This window comes from Neomonachus schauinslandi, chromosome 1 (genome assembly GCF_002201575.2).
Source record: "Neomonachus schauinslandi chromosome 1, ASM220157v2, whole genome shotgun sequence".
Taxonomy (NCBI): Eukaryota; Metazoa; Chordata; class Mammalia; order Carnivora; family Phocidae; genus Neomonachus; species Neomonachus schauinslandi.
In genome coordinates, this window is record NC_058403.1 from 69,326,553 (window position 1) to 69,343,981 (window position 17,429).

The 17,429-nt window shown below is 44.3% G+C and overlaps 1 protein-coding gene across 1 annotated transcript in view; it reads left to right on the forward strand.

The window, feature by feature from the left end:
- The window catches only part of RUBCN (rubicon autophagy regulator), a 59,779-nt gene extending 42,972 nt beyond the window's left edge, over window positions 1–16,807 (forward strand). Inside the window, exons 10-20 of the mRNA XM_044914350.1 lie at window positions 659–869; window positions 1,369–1,470; window positions 9,944–10,004; window positions 10,742–10,874; window positions 11,738–11,883; window positions 12,473–12,537; window positions 13,003–13,241; window positions 14,060–14,121; window positions 14,591–14,744; window positions 15,808–15,901; window positions 16,125–16,807. Of these exons, the coding sequence (XP_044770285.1) occupies window positions 659–869; window positions 1,369–1,470; window positions 9,944–10,004; window positions 10,742–10,874; window positions 11,738–11,883; window positions 12,473–12,537; window positions 13,003–13,241; window positions 14,060–14,121; window positions 14,591–14,744; window positions 15,808–15,901; window positions 16,125–16,303 (1,446 nt within the window). The 3' untranslated portion in view covers window positions 16,304–16,807. The remainder of the gene's footprint in view (window positions 1–658; window positions 870–1,368; window positions 1,471–9,943; window positions 10,005–10,741; window positions 10,875–11,737; window positions 11,884–12,472; window positions 12,538–13,002; window positions 13,242–14,059; window positions 14,122–14,590; window positions 14,745–15,807; window positions 15,902–16,124) is intronic.
- The last annotated feature ends 622 nt before the right edge of the window (window positions 16,808–17,429 follow it).

A 17,429-nucleotide genomic window follows, 5' to 3' on the forward strand; every position in this document is an offset into this window, starting at 1 on the left:
TGGGGCCATTTGTTCTAAAGAGGTTTTGGGTACACAGCAGGAACATGAGCAAAGACCACGGGTGAAAATAAGTTCAGAGTAAAGATAAGCTCAACAAGTTCAGTCTCTAGAGAACTTTTCAGGGAGTATCTTCTCACTGAGTCCAAAATATTACTGGTTTTGTGTTAGAAGCTGCCTTGGGCATGGAAGTATTGCCTTTTAGCCACATCATTATTGTTTCCTTGACCCTGGAACCTTAGGTAAAAGCTATTTCCAGAATCAACTTCTATACTTTGTTCTAAGGCTCAGATATGTAATAAATAATGTCCCTGTAGCATTTAGAGCTTACATTTACCTTAATGCTTTGTCTACAGGGGTATCTGTATATCCCTATAGGTATCAGGTAAGACCCTGATATTAAATTCTGGACTTCTTCTCTATCATAGTTTTATGTAGAAAGTGGGACAGGAAGGCCAGGCATGTCAAGTTTGAGAGCAAAGAGGATGTAAAACAGTTTTTTTGGCCATCAGCTTTTCTGAGAGTAGAAGTGTTCGTTTCCCTGAGTGTTTTGAATGAAAGCAGTGCATGTCTTAGTAGCTCTACTTTCCAGCAGTCAGTGAGGGGTTCAACACATCCACCCCCTCGTGAGTCAACTTCTTTGGTACCCTCCTTCCCCCAGGAGAACGCCCACTTCAGCATCTCAGAGTCCTTGATTGCTGCCATTGAGCTCATGAAGTGCAACATGATGAGCCAGTGCCTAGAAGAGGAGGAAGAAGAGGAGGAAGACAGCGATAGAGAGATCCAGGAACTGAAGCAGAAGATCCGCCTGCGTCGCCAGCAGATCCGCACCAAGAACCTGCTCCCCGGGTACCAGGAGGCTGAGCACGGAAGTGAGTGGGGCTGTGAGCACCTTAGTTCCGCTTCTGCAGGGCTTCAGGAGAAGACTTGGTGCCTCGGGCACCTCCTTTTTTGTCTCACTTTGAAATGAAGCCAAGGGCTCCTCCGTTGTCAGAAAGATTTTTTTATGTTCCAATTTTTTTCCTACCAGACCCAGAGTCCTAGAGTTCATCCATTTCCTCCCTCAGAAATAGCTTCCAAAAAATAGGTTTCTGGCATGAGAACTAAGACTGCTGGTTCCAGCGTCACTTCCCAGATAGTAGTACCTTCTGTTTATGTGAAACTTTCAAAATTTCGTGAATAAAATGGGGAACAACCGGCAAGAAGAGCTAGTTTCCATTTCCCCCAGCATCACTCCAAGCCAAGGTTCTATTTACTTTGCTGTTGAAGTCCTACTAGGTCCCTTTCATTGTGACCCTAGGAGTAGGTGACCTCCTTCTGTCCTGCTTATTACCTTTCTTTTTTTCTTTTTTTTTTTTTTAAACATAGCAGGTTTTCGGGTCACTTCTAGCAGCTCCCAGTTTAGTTCACGTGATTCAACACAGTTCTCTGACTCTGGCTCTGCTGACGAGGTTGATGAATTTGAAATCCAAGGTAAGGGGCGACACCATTTCAGGCCACTTTCATTACCTGTTTCTTTCCGTTTGAAGTCATAGACTGAGAAGCTTTCCCTAAGTATAGAGAATCTTCAATATGGTCCATTTTGGAACGTTGTCAGTAATTGTAAGAGACGGCCTCTCTTGCTAAAAACAAAACCCCTTTAGTAAAATTTAAGCAGAAAAGAACACTGAAAGGAAGTGCTTCAGAGTGGTCTGGCTGCTGAAGTCACGTGGATGGGTCTCAGTTGCACCTTTCTCTTAGATTTCACTCTAATTCCTCCTGCTCACAGCCTAGGACTGGCCCATACCTGCTTGAAATTAGAATCCTATTCTCTTGTGTTCCATAACACACTCAAAATTGTTTCAAAGGAGCTTTGTTATAATCCTAAGAGAAAAGGACAAAAAGAGTCATTTGGGGGGAAAGGCAAAACAGGAAAAAAAAATGAAGTTTACAAAGTAGAGCTTTATTCTGTTCTATCTGTGTTCACTTGCTTAGCAGAATCACAGACCCTCGTTGTCGTTGTTGTTGTTGTAAGCATATGCACAGAGAAGGGGAGGGGCTCTAATCTGGGAAGGCAGTTGTGTTAAATCAGGTTAACCCATGATTAATGGATTAATCCATTCCTGCAAATCATAGATTTCTTCAAGTCCCCATCAGTGCAGCAAACAAACCAAAAAGCAGTTCTGGGACATAAGCTTTCCCCCACAAGTTATTTTCTTATAGAGGTGAATTGTATCTGTAATCCTCCATTGTAAGATGATGATGAATAGATCTTTTCTTACAGATCTGTTTATATCAATCTAGAGAACTGATGTAATTCACTTTTCACCTGCACAGACCTCCAATAGTAATCGAAACCTGGTGCTAGCTGGATTTCTTCCCCATTCAGAAATACAATTTTTACACATATTTTTCCAGGTCTCTAGGACATCTTCCTTCTTTGTTCTCTTTAATATATCTGATTTCTATTCACGGCAATAATTGCCACTTAAAACCCCATTTTTTTGGTTTGTTTGTATGTGGTTTTCCAACATTTCTCCAGTTCTCTGACACCAACTGCGTATCTTGACAATTCAATTCTGACATTAACTCCTGGAGTTAGCATAGACCCCACAGGTTAAGGGCTCAGTACCACAGGATGCTCCCATTGGAGATGTCAACCACAAATGGGGTCACCAGCTTACCTGCTCTTCTCCCCAACCAACTACAAATCCAGGGGATTCCCATGACCCCCCCCCCAACTCAGATTCCATAATTTGCTAAAATGACTTACAGAACTCAGGAAAACACTACACTTAAGATTACTGTTTACTGTAAAGGATACAAATGAACAGTCACATGAGGAGGTACTTAGGGTAAGGTCCCAAAGTTTCCTGAGCCCAGGAACCTCTGTGTCCATGCACTCAGGGTGGGCTATCCTGCCAGTATGTTAGTGTGTTCACCAACCAGGTAGCTCTCCAAACCTCACCATTATAAGTGTTTTATCAAGGTTTCATTTCATAGGTAGGCATGAGTGCTTAAATCATTGGCCATTGGTGATGGAACTTAATCTGCAGTCCCTCTCCCTTTTTGGGTGATAGGGGGAGGGGCTAAAAATTCTAATCCTCTAATCTGGCGGTTGGTTTTTCTTCTGGCAACCAGCCCCATCCTGAAGTTACCTGGATGCTCCCTAAGTATCACCTCATTAGGTGACTCAGATATAACAGAAAGGGACTCTTTATGAATAACAAAAGACAGTCCTATCACTCTGGAAACTACAAAGGTTTTAGGAGCTCTATGCCCAAAACTAGGCACAGACCAACTATTGTTTATTATACCACAATCTGATTGACTTGATCTTCAAATTAGAAGAAAATAAAAGGGTTCCACCCTATCTCTTGGATCAACAGAACTTCATGAGGGTAATATTAAGGTAAATTCAGAACACTGCTTCATTGTGTGTGGAGCAGTCCACTTGACTACTAAGTGTTCCTTGCAGCAAAGCAAGGAGCCAGGGGAGGCTGTTCAGCCTGGAAGGAGCCAAATCTGAAATAGCCTGCCTGGCGGTGGCATGAAATGCATTCCTAGGGGAAACTGTTGTTGCATTTGTGGCCCCAGAGGAGCTGTTTAAGTCAACTAACTCTAGTCAGCTCAGGATGGAAATCCTTAAAGGAAAAGACCTTAGGGGGAGGGTTTCTCAACCTCTAGGCCAGGTAATTCTTTGTTGTAACAGACTGTCCAATGCATTGTAGAATGTTTAGCTTCATCCTCAGCCTCTTACCCAAATATCTACAAGGGTGCAAAATCTCCCCTCGTTGAGAACCACTACCTTTGAGGTCTTTAAGGCCAGGCTGGTTTGGGGAAGCAGCAATAACTATGTCCCAAGACATATTGAGTACCTACCTATGGATGTAACGTCCTAAAAGCGGTTCATCTTTTGGAGCAAAGTCAAGTCCTGATTCCAGGAACATATGGTATAGAACTGTCATTCTCATCGATTTACTTCCTATCTGAATACTAAAGGGCCCCCTTTTATAATCATTATCACAGATGGTAGCGAAGGATCTAACCTGACTCACATGTCAAAGAACGGACTCTCAGTGTCAATGGCCTCGATGTTTTCAGGTAGCCTGTGTTGGAAGTGTGAGTGTGCTCATACATGCATGTGTGTGAATGTTTGCATCAGCTTTTGTACATTCTGTATCTTGTGACACCTGTGTATAACGTTTAGAGAACTAGTTGGGAAAAACCAGACTTGAGCCAGCAAAGAACATTTCAGATACTCATTTTCTTCTTCATATGACCCCCAACAATCCTCTTCGCTGAGATTGTCCTTGTTGACCCTTCCCTCCAGTGATATTTATAGACTGAGTGGTCATTGTGGCTGATGGAGGTAGTAGACAGTTTAGAAAGCAATGGTCAGGTGAAGAGATTTTAGTTCAAACCAATCGCTAAGCTACTGCTACACGTTCAGACCGCAGAAGTCAGATAGAATGGTGTGAAAGCATAGTGTGTCTTTAGAGTTTTGAATTTGCAGGGTCAGTTTGCAGAGAGCTATCTCTTCTTGGTATTTTGTATGCCATTAGGATTTACTGCTGCAACTGTTTGGCCTTAGTAATTGCTTTATGATTCAAACCAGTAGGCTTTCTGTAGGTGGGGTTAACTGAAAGTAGCAATTTTCTACTAAAGTGGCTTTAAAACACACACCAGCAAAACTCAGGACTTTTTATTAAACAGTTCATTTTAACCCGTTAATGGTATCAACTACTAGAATTTGAAATACTTATGTAAGATTAGCTAAAGATTTGAAGAAATAAAAGTATTTAGGTTCCTTTTTCTCTATTCCCGAACAGTTGTAATTCTTTCTAACATCGTCTTCCCTTGCTTGAGCTGTAATTATCCTATCATTTTTAACTGGTTTCTTATGTGTTTACAACCACAATCCTTTTGCGGGTACATTTATTGACTGCCAGCCATTTGTCTGTCAGAGCATATTCAGTTTGCCTTAACCATAAGGCAGACTTTTATTTGGTCTTCCTGGCATCTTTTCTTCCCCCATTTTGGGAGCTTTAAATTTTTTTATACATTTTTATACATTTATACATTTTATATATGTATATGAAACATTTTTCAACTAAAAAACTGCTTTTTCTTGTGACCCACAATCCTAGCACGTTTTGGGAGTTAGAGGGAAAGCAATCAGAACAAGTTCTATCAAAAGTAGTGGCTTGTTTTACCTTCTTTCTACATATAGATTCTTATTTATGAAAGTATAATTTACATTTCATCTTTCTTTACTCTAGACTTCTTTATTGCTTTCTGTTTCTGGTTTATTAATGGTACAAAATTCTTTCTAAAGAGTGTCATTATACTTCTCATTAGCGGTCTTCCAATTATATCCAGAGGTTTACAGATGTGTGTCTTTTCGATCATCTTAAGTGATTTATGCTCTTGAAGAACCTCTTCTCAGAGGAAGGTCATTAAAATCTATAACACCCTTGGAAAAATTTAAGGGTTTAAACATCATCTACGATGAATACTCTGCATAGTATAATACTCCTCTTAATGTAGTCACATTTCTTAGATCCTGATTTATTGAGTAGACCATATGGAACAGAAGTGTTTCTGAAGGAAAAGGATTTAGAAATTACTTCCTCCTAGCAATAAAGTAGTAGATATAAACCTTGTGATCACAGAAAGCTTATTCATAGAAAGCTTTGTATTCATCAACACCTACTCCTTTCAATAATTTTTAGTAAATTTGCCAAGTTGTGCAACCTTCATCATAATCTAGTTTTAGAACATTTTTAGAGAGCTATTACTTGTGCCCATTTACAGTTAATTTCTGTTCCCACCTTGAGTCCCAGTCCACTGCTAACCTGCTTTTGGCCTCTATAGATTTGCCTTTTCTGGACATTTCATATAAATGGATCATACAACATGTGATCTTTTGTGTCTGGTTTCTTTTATTTCATCAGTTCCTTCTGATGGTATCTGCCAAACTGGTGTGAGATCATTCATAAGCTCCCAATTGCAGATTGTCTTTTCAGCTTCTTTAGCTTTAGGGTTTTGTTGTTCTCCCCCGCTCCTTTCCCTTTTATCACAGCTTTATCAATTGTTCTTTATCTTCCTTTGGTGATTCTTCTAGAATTTCAGTCTTCTACATACATGTATCTAGTCGTGGTCCAATCAGGAAACGGAAACCACAGAGTAATTTGAATAGGGAAAATTTTAAATAAAGAATTATTAACTGTCATGGGGGACTGAAGCAATGGGAGACTGGCTCATAAGGAGTAAAAAGAACTCTAAAGAATACAGGAATAGCAGATATAGGTAGCAGTCAGCATCCCTGGGGCTGAGGTAGAGCACCCAGGAAGGAACAAATGTAGGAGATGGCCACATCCCCAAGGCTGAGATCCAGACCTCCTGGCTCACTAGAGCTGGATACGTTCTCTAAGGCTTCAGAGCTGCCCTAAGAGAGTGCCTGGGGATGCTGCCCACGAGCGGTACCATGCCGACAGCGTCAGGAAACCCTTCTGTGGGGCGCCGGCGGGGGCTGCTGCTAGGGAGGGGCTGAGATGCTCAGAACACAAGAGCTGCTGGTGGAGGTGGTTCCTGGGAGGTGCCAGGCCTGTGGCACTTGCCTGAAGCTTTCCCAGGAGGAGCCAGGGCAGGCTGTTTATGAGAAGTACCGCTAGTGGTACTCTGCTGGAAGGCCACCTTCATGGAGGTGTGCTTCCTCAGGGGAAAGTCACATGCCCTGCATACTGGAGTCTGCCTAGAGGAGCACTCCAGACTCGGCAAGAGAAACCCCTTCCTCCTCCAGTGTCCCTGCAGTGCCCGCTACTGGCAAAGCTTAAGATGGTGCCGGCTGCGGGCTCCCTGCTCAGCGGGGGGTCTGCTTCTCCCTCTGACCCTCTTCCCTCTCGTGCTCTCTGTCTCTCATTCTCTCTCTCTCAAATAAATAAATAAAATCTCAAAAAAAAAAAAAAAAAGATGGTGCCATCTGGCAGAGGGTCACTGTTTATGAGTCCGGTTCCATCATCATAGAGCAGACAAAAAGAAGGGCAGGTTTGGAGCTGAAAGGCAATAAATTGATAACTGGGACAATATATAAAGACAGAAGTTCATAAACTGTGTTTTCTGACAAGGGTTTAAATTATGTCCAGTTCAAGGTAGTCAGTTGATTCTCCCCACACTGCCCTTTTATATAATTTTTTTTCTTTTTTAAAAAGCAGAGTAATTGTGATTCTCCATTTAAAAATGTTTCCTCTCTAGTCAGCAGTTACAGAAAATTCACTGGAGTTAGATCTCCAAATGTGTTGGGTATCACCTTATCTGCTAGAAGGAAAGCAGGAAGGAAACCCATTGTCAAACTGGTCAGTAAATTCTGAAGTCGACTCTCTTCCTGTGCCTCACTTTGTTTAAATTTGCAGATTTTGCTATGGTACCGAGATTTTAACCAGTTCTTCCCTGATCATCCCAATACCAGTGCCTGGACATGCAAAAATTCTTCTTACAGCATGTCATTTTTTAAATTTTTGTTTTGTTTTGTTTTATTTTTGAATTATTTTCAGTCAGTAGTGATAGCCTTATCTAAAGCATCAGAAGCATTTGAAATCAGTTCTCTTAGGAAAAAATACTTGCCAAAGAATCAATTAAAAGTTTCACAATGATGTTAACTTCCATCCAACTGAATGGCCTCCTCCTCTCTCTTTACTCTAATTTTTGTCTTAGACCCTGGTCTACTTTTATCCAGATTCTCAACTAGTATTCCAACCACATTAACTTAATTATATGCTTGAACTGACCAGAGAGTCAGCAGAATGCAGAAGAGGCCCAGTACCCACAGGGCCTTCACTGTCCTTGGCCAGTGTCAGGTGGCATGTCTCTTTCGATATCAGGTGCTGCTTCTTCCTCTCTGCTCCCAGGGTGAGATCGTCACAGCCAAAACTGTTTGGTCCTCCACACTCTTGGAAGTATTCACAATTAGCAAGGAAGTCATCGCACCTCTGGTAAAAAAGAGAAAACATGGTAAATATGACTGGACTATGTTTTCCAAAGAGCAGAGAATGATTTTTTTTTTTCTCTCAAAGAGAAAATGACTTCTTCTCCATGAGGTTGAAGAACTACTAAATAGTTTTTTGAAGACAACGGTTTCCTTAGCAACCATGAATTATCACCACTTCTCTCTGATGTGCAGGATTTTCTTTAATAGCCTGGGCCTACAGTAGCACCATTGGTTAGCTCTTTATTCAAGAATATCTGTCTAAGATTTTCTCTCATTTTTTTTCTATCACTCCCAACAGGCTGGTATTTGCTTTTTGCTTTTAGCCAGTTAATCGTTTATTTAGGAAATATTTTCTGAAAACCTATTATGTACAAAACAGGGTTTATAAGGGCAAGACAAGACTTATATACAAATCCAAGGCAGTATAAGTGTTATTCATATAAATGCTACAAACCAAATGGTCTGTGAAGGTCTACTATTGCCTAGAATTTTTTTTCTTCACTAGTACTATTTAGAATGGAATAGGCAACTAACAATGTATTAAGATCTGGATTTTGGTGGTACAAATTCAGACAGAAAATGTGATATATGAGAACTTTTGTTAAATGAAATAGAATTTGCTATTTACGAGGCAAAAATTTTGTTGCTGTCTTAAATTTTTCTGTGCTTAGAGAGCATATGAAAATTCATTGACAGGTATCTATTCTGTTCTCTTGCGTATATAGCTTTGAAAATATTGATTTGTTAGGAATATTATTTGAATACACAGAGCCCTGTATTAAGTATTTTGGGCCAAGCAGAAGTTAGACATGCTCTCATTTCCTCACAAGGAGATTTTATGATCTAGTGGCACAAACAAAAATATACAGAGGAAACGTGAAGAACAATTGAGCTACTTATGGCCAATTGCCAAGTGATGTCATGTAAGCTTTAGTGCTCTGTTGAGGGGCTCAGATGCAGTAGATTGATCATTGTGTAGCTTTAATTAGGAAATGAATGTCTTTTCAGTGGGCATCAAAGGAAATGAGGGATGAGACTTACCACAACAGTCTTGTTTTCATGACTTGAATACACTCTGTCTGCCTTTCTTGAACATGAGTGCTCTATTTCACATTTTCCCCATCAAACATATTTGGGAAGATCAGGTCTTTGAAGGTTCTGGCATATCATCATCAGAAATCCTCTTCAAAATCCTTTAGCAGAAATAGGCTTTGGAAAGTCTGCCAGTTTCCTGTAATTATGCGTGAGAATTCTAGAGAAAAGATCATGTTGAGTATCTCCATGAACATTTGTTGCTTACCAGGCATCTCCAGGGAGCTGCCAAGTCATAGAAAAGTTCTGTTCTTTCCCGTTCCACCAGACAGACAGGAAATCTTTCCATGAAGCTTTTATAAGGATATAGAAGACTTTTCACATTCAGAAGCAATAGCAATAGTAGTCAGGTGTTAGAAGCAAAGCTCCAGTTCCACATAACATTTTAATGAGTTACCTCCGTGATCCAAGTTCTGTGTTAAGTCTGATTTTAATACAAAAAAACCAACTAGACGAGTTCTTACCTCTGAGAGTTTATCATTTAAGAGGGCTTGAGATTTCGAGAACGAGGGAGAGATTGGAGTAATTTTTTTGTGTTTCTGCTTGATAGAGGGTGTGTCCCTGTGTGCCTTAGGATGCTTCCTTTTCTCATTCACTTTTTGCACCAAATCTGAGTTTGTGTTCCCACGTGGATTTGTAGCCATTTTGACCGTCTCCGTGCTGTGTATAATGTCACTAATTCAGCCTCATTGTGGCTTGAACAGAGCCAAACTATACATTATGTGTAGAGCTTCAGCTGGTCTCTGCTCCTTATCCTGCATAGAATGTAGCTTGTAGTTGCTACCCTGAGTGCTGAGCTGGCAAAAGCTTGGAATGGTTTCCATTATTATCCCTCACCTCCTCCCTTCCCCTTTCCTGCTCCCCTTATCTCTGGTTTCCATTTAGATGCTGATATCAGAAGGAGCACAGCCTCAAACAGCAAATCCTTCACTTCCTCCCAGTCCTTGTAAGTACTTTTTTTTTTTTTCAATAAAACCTTGGGTATGTGGAGAAACAAACCTAGTTCTTGGCATTTGGATGGGAAAGGCCATAGATGAAACATCCACATTCACAAAGAGACAAGGTTAAAGTTAAAGTGATGGGCCTGCCTGATGGTGGCAAGACCCCGGGATCGTTGGTTTAAACGGGGTGGGCTCTGGTGGAGGCAAAGCTCGCAGTATGGATTGTTCCTTCTCTGCTGACTCTGATACCAGAGGCCCCCAGAAGATCAGGTCCCAAAAGAGAGAACAGTGATCATGATTTCTGATTATGAAATCTAATTGAACCGGTTTCACATCGTAGATCCAACTAGGGGAAATAATAGCTCGTTTGGGAGCAGCAAATAGTCCTTTATTGTTCACAAGACAGTTTTACTCCATTTATTTTGTAAACAGCTATTATAACCCCCATTTTGCAGTTAAAGAAACTGAAGCTCAGAGAAGGGAAGTGATACAGAATCCCTAACTAGCAGTGCCATGTAATGCTATTAAGTGGGATTTGAGCCCAAGTCTTCAGACCATAAGATCAATATATTTTCCTCCCTGCGTGTGTCTGAAGATGATGAGGAAAGAAGCCAAGCCGACCAGGGGTGCTGCGAGTGTTCTCAGCCCAGAAGTCACAGGGTATAATAGCAGATCCTGGAGGGAAGGCTCCCATCTTCCTGTCTTTTGTCTGCGCTCAGCCTTCCTTGAATCTCCTTTCCAGCTCTCACTGCTTCCTTCACTCCACATCTGCGGAGGCAGTGGCCATGGGACTCCTGAAGCAGTTCGAAGGCATGCAGCTCCCAGCTGCCTCAGAGCTAGAATGGCTAGTTCCAGAGCATGATGCCCCTCAGAAGGTAGATTTCGTCAGCTTTTTTCTTTTCTTTTTTTTTTAAAGATTTTATTTATTTGACTGAGAGAGAGAGAGAGAGAGTACAAACAGGGGGAGTGGCAGGCAGAGGGAGAGGGAGAAGCAGACTCCCTGCTGAGCAGGGAGCCCGATGTGAGACTCGATCCCAGGACCCTGGGATCATGACCTGAGCCGAAGGCAGATGCTTAACTGACTGAGCCACCCAGGCGCCCCTCTTCAGCATTTTTTCTCCACCCGTTGTCCAGCCCCGGGAGGCTGTGAGCCTTTCTGATGCTGTTCTCCTTTGTCACATGTCCCCCATCTAGAATGAGTGTATATGTTTCCTTCCTTACACATAGAAGCCATTCGTTACAAATGTGTTAAATGAATGAATGAATGCATGAATACATGCTTGCCTGGGTTTTCCCTAGCAATGGTCAAAACAGGAGATAATGGCTCCGTCATTCTCCTTATTCCACATGACTGCTTACTAGACCCAGAGGTGGAAGTCCTGTATTGTGACCACCTTTGAGACACTGTGAAAAAGTGAACTGTTCATATTCTTCTTTGCTCTACAGCTGCATATAGCATAATAAGGGCCCTGGGGTGGGTTCAGGGACAGCATCAGCAATGGTTGCCACCACACTGAAATGCTGTTTCTGTTCCTTTTGCTTCTTGGAACACAAGGCCCTCACTTCTAGTAGCCTGGTGCCTTAGTGGTTTGTTTTGAGGGCCAGGGTTCCTCAAAGCCTTTACCTGAGGTGTTCTTGAAACGTCTTTCATTAACTGTGTTTCTGTGATGGCCAGAGGGTCAAGGATGTGTTCCCCCAGACTATCTGTGTTAGATCCCCCTGTGCTTTTCTCCTGCAGCTCCTGCCCATCCCTGACTCACTGCCCATCTCACCAGATGACGGGCAGCACGCTGACATCTACAAGCTGCGGATTCGTGTTCGTGGCAACCTGGAGTGGGCCCCACCCCGGCCTCAGATCATTTTTAATGTTCATCCAGCCCCAACGTGAGTAGCCAGTGTTTGTGTCCTTTGGGAAACGGATACATCCTCTGGGTTGTCGGGGCTGTCTCCTCACCTTCTTGTCTCTGCCTCCACCTGTAGTTCCCACACAATTCTGTTCACTTAATGGCAGAGAGAGGGGATTACCCGTCTGGTCACAAGTCTTAACTCCTGCTCCTCCTATTGCTTTCCAGAGCTAACCAGAAATGAGGTCTTTTATCACTGGCCTTCCCAATTGTTGCCTTCCTCCCAGTAGTTTGTGAGCTTTCTGGTTTTTCCTCTCTTAAGATGGATGGTTGCTTTTCTTTCCTCTTGTTCTTTCCTCTGTCCTATTTCTCATCTCTTACATTTGTACAGAGAGTATGGTTCATTACTGGGGGCTGTCCCTGCCTAGATCTAAATTTTAACCTAGTAATCCTCAGTTTGAATTGGTTCTCCCAATGGGTTCGTTTGGTCCAACTCCTAAAACGCAATAGGTGAGCTACCCCCCCTTCCCATACTGAACAGGAACCCTGTGTTTGCCTTCTTGTCCTTACATGGCAGAGGCCTCATGTAGCTGGTATCTGCCAAAGCCCCCTCCTTCCCCCCGCCTCAGGAGGAAGATCGCGGTGGCCAAGCAGAATTACCGCTGTGCTGGGTGTGGCATTCGGACTGACCCTGGTGAGCATCTTCTCCCACCCCCATGCTGCCTCCAGCGGCTGAACCGTCTCACACACTCGGGAGAGGGGCTGGTCAGAGAGGTAGTGAGAGGAGGCGACAGAGCAGAACTGGCAAGGGGAAAGAAGGGGCCTGGACCTGGAAGGTAGGGCTAGGCAAGATCACTGGCAATCAGAGGGAAGTTATTTCTGGGGGCACGTTACCAGTATTGTGTAATGAAGAAGCCAGGTTCTTGGAAGTCAGATCTCACCATCTCTGGCAAAGTTTGCTTCCTCAGTGGCCTTCGGAGGGGGACACAGAAACCATAGGCCCCACTCCGTGGGTTTCTGCTAGCTTTGGGAGCTCATACAGAGGTGGAAGGAGCTGGGTGGCCATCTCTTCCTGCTCTTTGAAAAGGAACCAGAGGGCTGCCTCACTGGCTTGTAGATGGGAAAGCCACATCTGACCTATGACTTTCTGGTTTTCCAGATTATATTAAGCGGCTGCGGTACTGTGAGTACTTGGGCAAGTACTTCTGTCAGTGCTGCCATGAAAATGCCCAGATGGTCATCCCCAGCCGGGTTCTGCGCAAGTGGGACTTCAGCAAGTACTATGTCAGCAATTTCTCCAAGGACCTGCTTATTAAGATCTGGAACGATCCTCTCTTCAATGTGCAGGACATCAACAGTGCCCTCTATAGGAAGGTCAAGCTGCTCAATCAAGTCCGGGTAAGAGCCTTGAAAGGCCACATCCCAGATTCCCCTCCTCATCCCTCATCCCCTGCCTCTGTTCATACAGGCGTTGCCAGGATCACCACAGTCCTCTCTGTCATCATGTCAGAGCTCTAACGGTCTCCTCACTTGTGCCTCCTCTGCGTACTTTCTCAGGCTCCCGCCCTTTCCCACCTGTCTGTCTAGTTAGAGCCTCAGACATGACAACGGCAGCTCTGAAGCTGTAGATGGCACTCAGTGACAAAACCAGGAGTTCTCCCTGCACTGAACGTATGCTGCAGGGAAAAGGGCGTATGGGGGTGGGGGCGGGGAGAGATTCAAATGCTGGATTTCTCAGTGGCGCTCAGCTGTGTATGTGATTGGGGAGCCCAGCCTAGCAGAGGGGCCCTTCTTGACGGGAGGTCATTTTATTTTATTTTATTTATTTATTTATTTTTTTAAAAGATTTTATTTATTTATTTGAGACAGAGAGAATGAGAGAGACAGAGAGCACATGAGAGGGGGGAGGGGCAGAGGGAGAAGCAGACTCCCTGCCGAGCAGGGAGCCCGATGCGCGACTTGATCCAGGGACTCCAGGATCATGACCTGAGCCGAAGGCAGTCGCTTAACCAACTGAGCCACCCAGGCGCCCCGGGAGGTCATTTTAAAGCAAGTTGTTGAGTTACGGATGTAGAGAACAGTTTGGCTCTGGCTGCTGCATGCAAAGCTTCTGGACCCCCACGGTATAAGGGTACTGGTCATTCTAATGGTTTTTTCTCTCCTCTTCATACCTGCTCTTACTACCCCCCACTCAACCATCACGTCTTCCTCTTCAGCTGCTGCGGATCCAGCTGTATCACATGAAGAACATGTTCAAGACATGCCGACTGGCCAAAGAGTAAGTCTTGTGTGGAGGCCAGAGGCCTCTTGCTGGGTTATGTCTCTGAAAGAGACATGCCCCAGCAGTTGTCCCTTATTATGTGAAGAGGGAAAGTAGAGAGATTTGCAGAAAACTCCAGAAATGGTAAACGAAAAGCCTGCAGCAGTAACTGTGTCTGTATCCTTCTCTCCGGAAGGGGCAATCTCTGGTTATTCTACCCAGGGCAGACCTCCCACTCTTTGCAAGCTGGCATGAATCACTGTGCAGAAGGGCATAAAAGTCACTTCTCCTCTCCAGACACCTAGTAGTGTGGAGGGTCTGGGGTGGTCTGGACCACCTAGGCTGGCTGAGTGTTGCCCACCCTCATTGCCTCTGCCTGGGACCCTTCTCTTCCCTGTCCTGCTTCCGGATAGAGATGCTTCTGTTTTGATGTGCCACGTAAAATGTTCATTTTCTGCACCTGCTTACTTCCCCTCACTTCCTGTAGACTTCTGGATTCCTTTGACACAGTTCCAGGCCACCTGACCGAGGATCTCCACCTGTACTCACTGAATGACTTGACTGCAACCAGGAAGGGGGAGTTGGGGCCCCGGCTTGCTGAGCTCACCAGGGCAGGGGCTACCCACGTAGAGCGATGCATGGTGAGACGATCTCCCTTTAGCATGGGACTGGGCTCAGGGATATGGAGAGTGGGGTGGACCCGGGTTCTTGCTGTGCAGTTCCAGGAAGTTGACATGGTCTGTCAGCACTGTGACACAAACCAGGCAGGATTGCTCTTCCCTGGGTTGCTGAACGGCGAAATCATTCAGATCTGAAGAACCTGGAATTTGAAGAGGATGTGGTGCTGGCATAGCCCCTGGGTAACGGGCAGGACTGAGCAGACCTTCACTATAGAATTGTCCTGCTGTGCGAGAAGAACCCTGAGTTAGAATCTGGGGAGGGTCTCTGCTTTACTGTTTTCAATTGCTGTGACCAAAGGAAATACTTTGCCCTCTCTGCAGTAAGTCTCAATTTTCTTGTCTCTAAAACGAAGATAATTTCTTGTCCTTTCCTCTCAGGATTTTTGTGAATCGATGAAATAATTTATGTGAAAGCATTTTGTAAGCTTCATTCTATAGATGCAAGTGATTATCGTCCTTGATAAACCCAATGTGCCAGAAATTCAGAAGTTCCATTTTTAGAATTTTGCATCTTAGAATATGCCCAGTTTGTGTTCCTGTGACAATCCCAGAATTAGAGCTTAAAACGGCATATGTAGAGATCAGAAAGGCTTCGCTCTAACCTCATTCAAGGCCGGGTGTTATTTTGGAGAAATACCCTTGTCTTCACATTTTATCTTAATTGGCTGTGGTTCCTATTTCAAAATAGAAGCATCACCCACACTGGAATTTTGACTTTAGGAAGCCCTTCGTGGCACCATTCCTTCCTTTTCATCTCTGCATCGCAAACCACTCTTGTGGTTGGAGTTTCTCAAACTCTCTTGTACCCCCCTTAAAGCTCTGTCTCACACTGCCCAGTCCTGGCCTCAGTTTGGCTCTCATGCTCCCAAGTCCAGCTGGCTCTCTTCCCAGAAGGCGTGAGAACCCCTGAGAGCCCACTCAAGTCTTATTTATATTTTGCTCCTTTCCTCACTTGTGTTCATCCCCTGGTGCTGGTTCCTGGTATGCTGCCCCTGATTTTGCTGCCTGTCCCTTTCCTCCCCAGCTCTGCCAAGCCAAGGGCTTCATCTGTGAGTTCTGTCAGAATGAGGATGACATCATCTTTCCTTTTGAGCTGCATAAGTGCCGGACCTGTGAAGGTAAGAACTGGTGCCAAGTGTGGAGTGGGCAAACAAGACTGAAGCCAACGCTAATTTATTTCCCTCAGCCTTCCCTGTTAACAGGAGTTGAGTTTGACTCAGCAACTCCCTGTTTTCAGCCCGGGCTCACCAAGCCTTGGTGGCGAGCAGGGGCTGTGGCAGTGACTTACTTCCAGCTTGAGATAATACAGATTGTTCTCTGTTCTCTTCCCAACCTGAATAGAGTGTAAAGCGTGTTACCATAAAGCTTGTTTCAAGTCTGGAAGCTGTCCCCGGTGTGAGCGGCTGCAGGCCCGGCGGGAATTGCTGGCCAAACAGAGCCTGGAGTCTTACATGTCAGACTACGAGGAGGAACCCATGGAAGCCCTGGCCATAGAGGCCACCGTCCTGGAGGCCACCTGAAGAAAGCACATTAAGCCCTCTTTCCAGGGGCCAGGGTCACATGTAATGCAGAACTGAGCCACCCTTTTAAGGACCTTCCCCACTTGTTTTTTTTTCTTTAATTATTATCCTTACTATTATTTTTTTAATGACTTGTCTAATGTCCATGTAAATCAACCTTCATTAGGTTGGTGGGGTCCAGTCTGTTGTGACAATTTGTAGGTACCGGGTATTTCCATCAGAACTGACACGTGAGTCCTTATGTGAAACTTCTAGTGCCTCTGCCAGGGGAATGGATGGTGAGATCCAATTCTTCTGACATCCATGGCCTTCTGTACTTGGACCAGATCTGGTTTCAGCTGCATTTCAAGTATCATTTCCAGTTTCATTTTGTTTTAGTTCTGGAGCTTCTGTGTCAGGCCTTTCCCAGCCAACTCACTTCTCCTTTGCTGCTGAAATAGGAGGATGGAGTTTTCTCTCTCTGCCTTGGAATAGAGTCAGACTGGGCCCTGAGGAGAAGCAGAAGGGAATGGGACTACATCGTGGGCATTCTGTCCAGCTTACATAGGTAATTTTTGAGGCCGTAAAAACAGCATTCTTACCTGGAATCCTCAGAGACCTCAAGGAGGCCACCATGACCTCCTTGTTTGAAATAGCCTAGGCGTCGATGATGTCACAGACTGACTTTCTTTACCGTGGTGGGCTTGAAGCAACGAAACAGCACTGACACTTAAGCCAGGCCCCTTCGTAGCCTTCTAGCAAGCATCAGTGAGGCTGCCACTCTGTTGTTTCAAGGGCATTTATTCGATCGGAGGAGTTGTTGGCCTCCTCTTACGCGATGAGGTCTCCTTTAGTCAACCTAGCTCTGGTGCAGGTATGATCTTCCAAGCCCGGGCAAGTTCCTGATGCCATCCTAAGCTGCAGACAGAAACTCCATCCGCTATCTGATTTGTGGGTTCCTTGCCACTGTGTCCTCTGTTAGATGGTCATTTTGGTTCTGAGTGAAATTATGGGCCTACTCCATTCTCATCCCCTTCCTGCAACATAGCTGGGACCCTCCCTGGTGGCTGAACTCTTGCCTTAGTTTCTTTTGTTAAAGTCAGGGTGGGGGCAGGGAGATCTCTGCTATTAGTGGGGTTAGAGAACT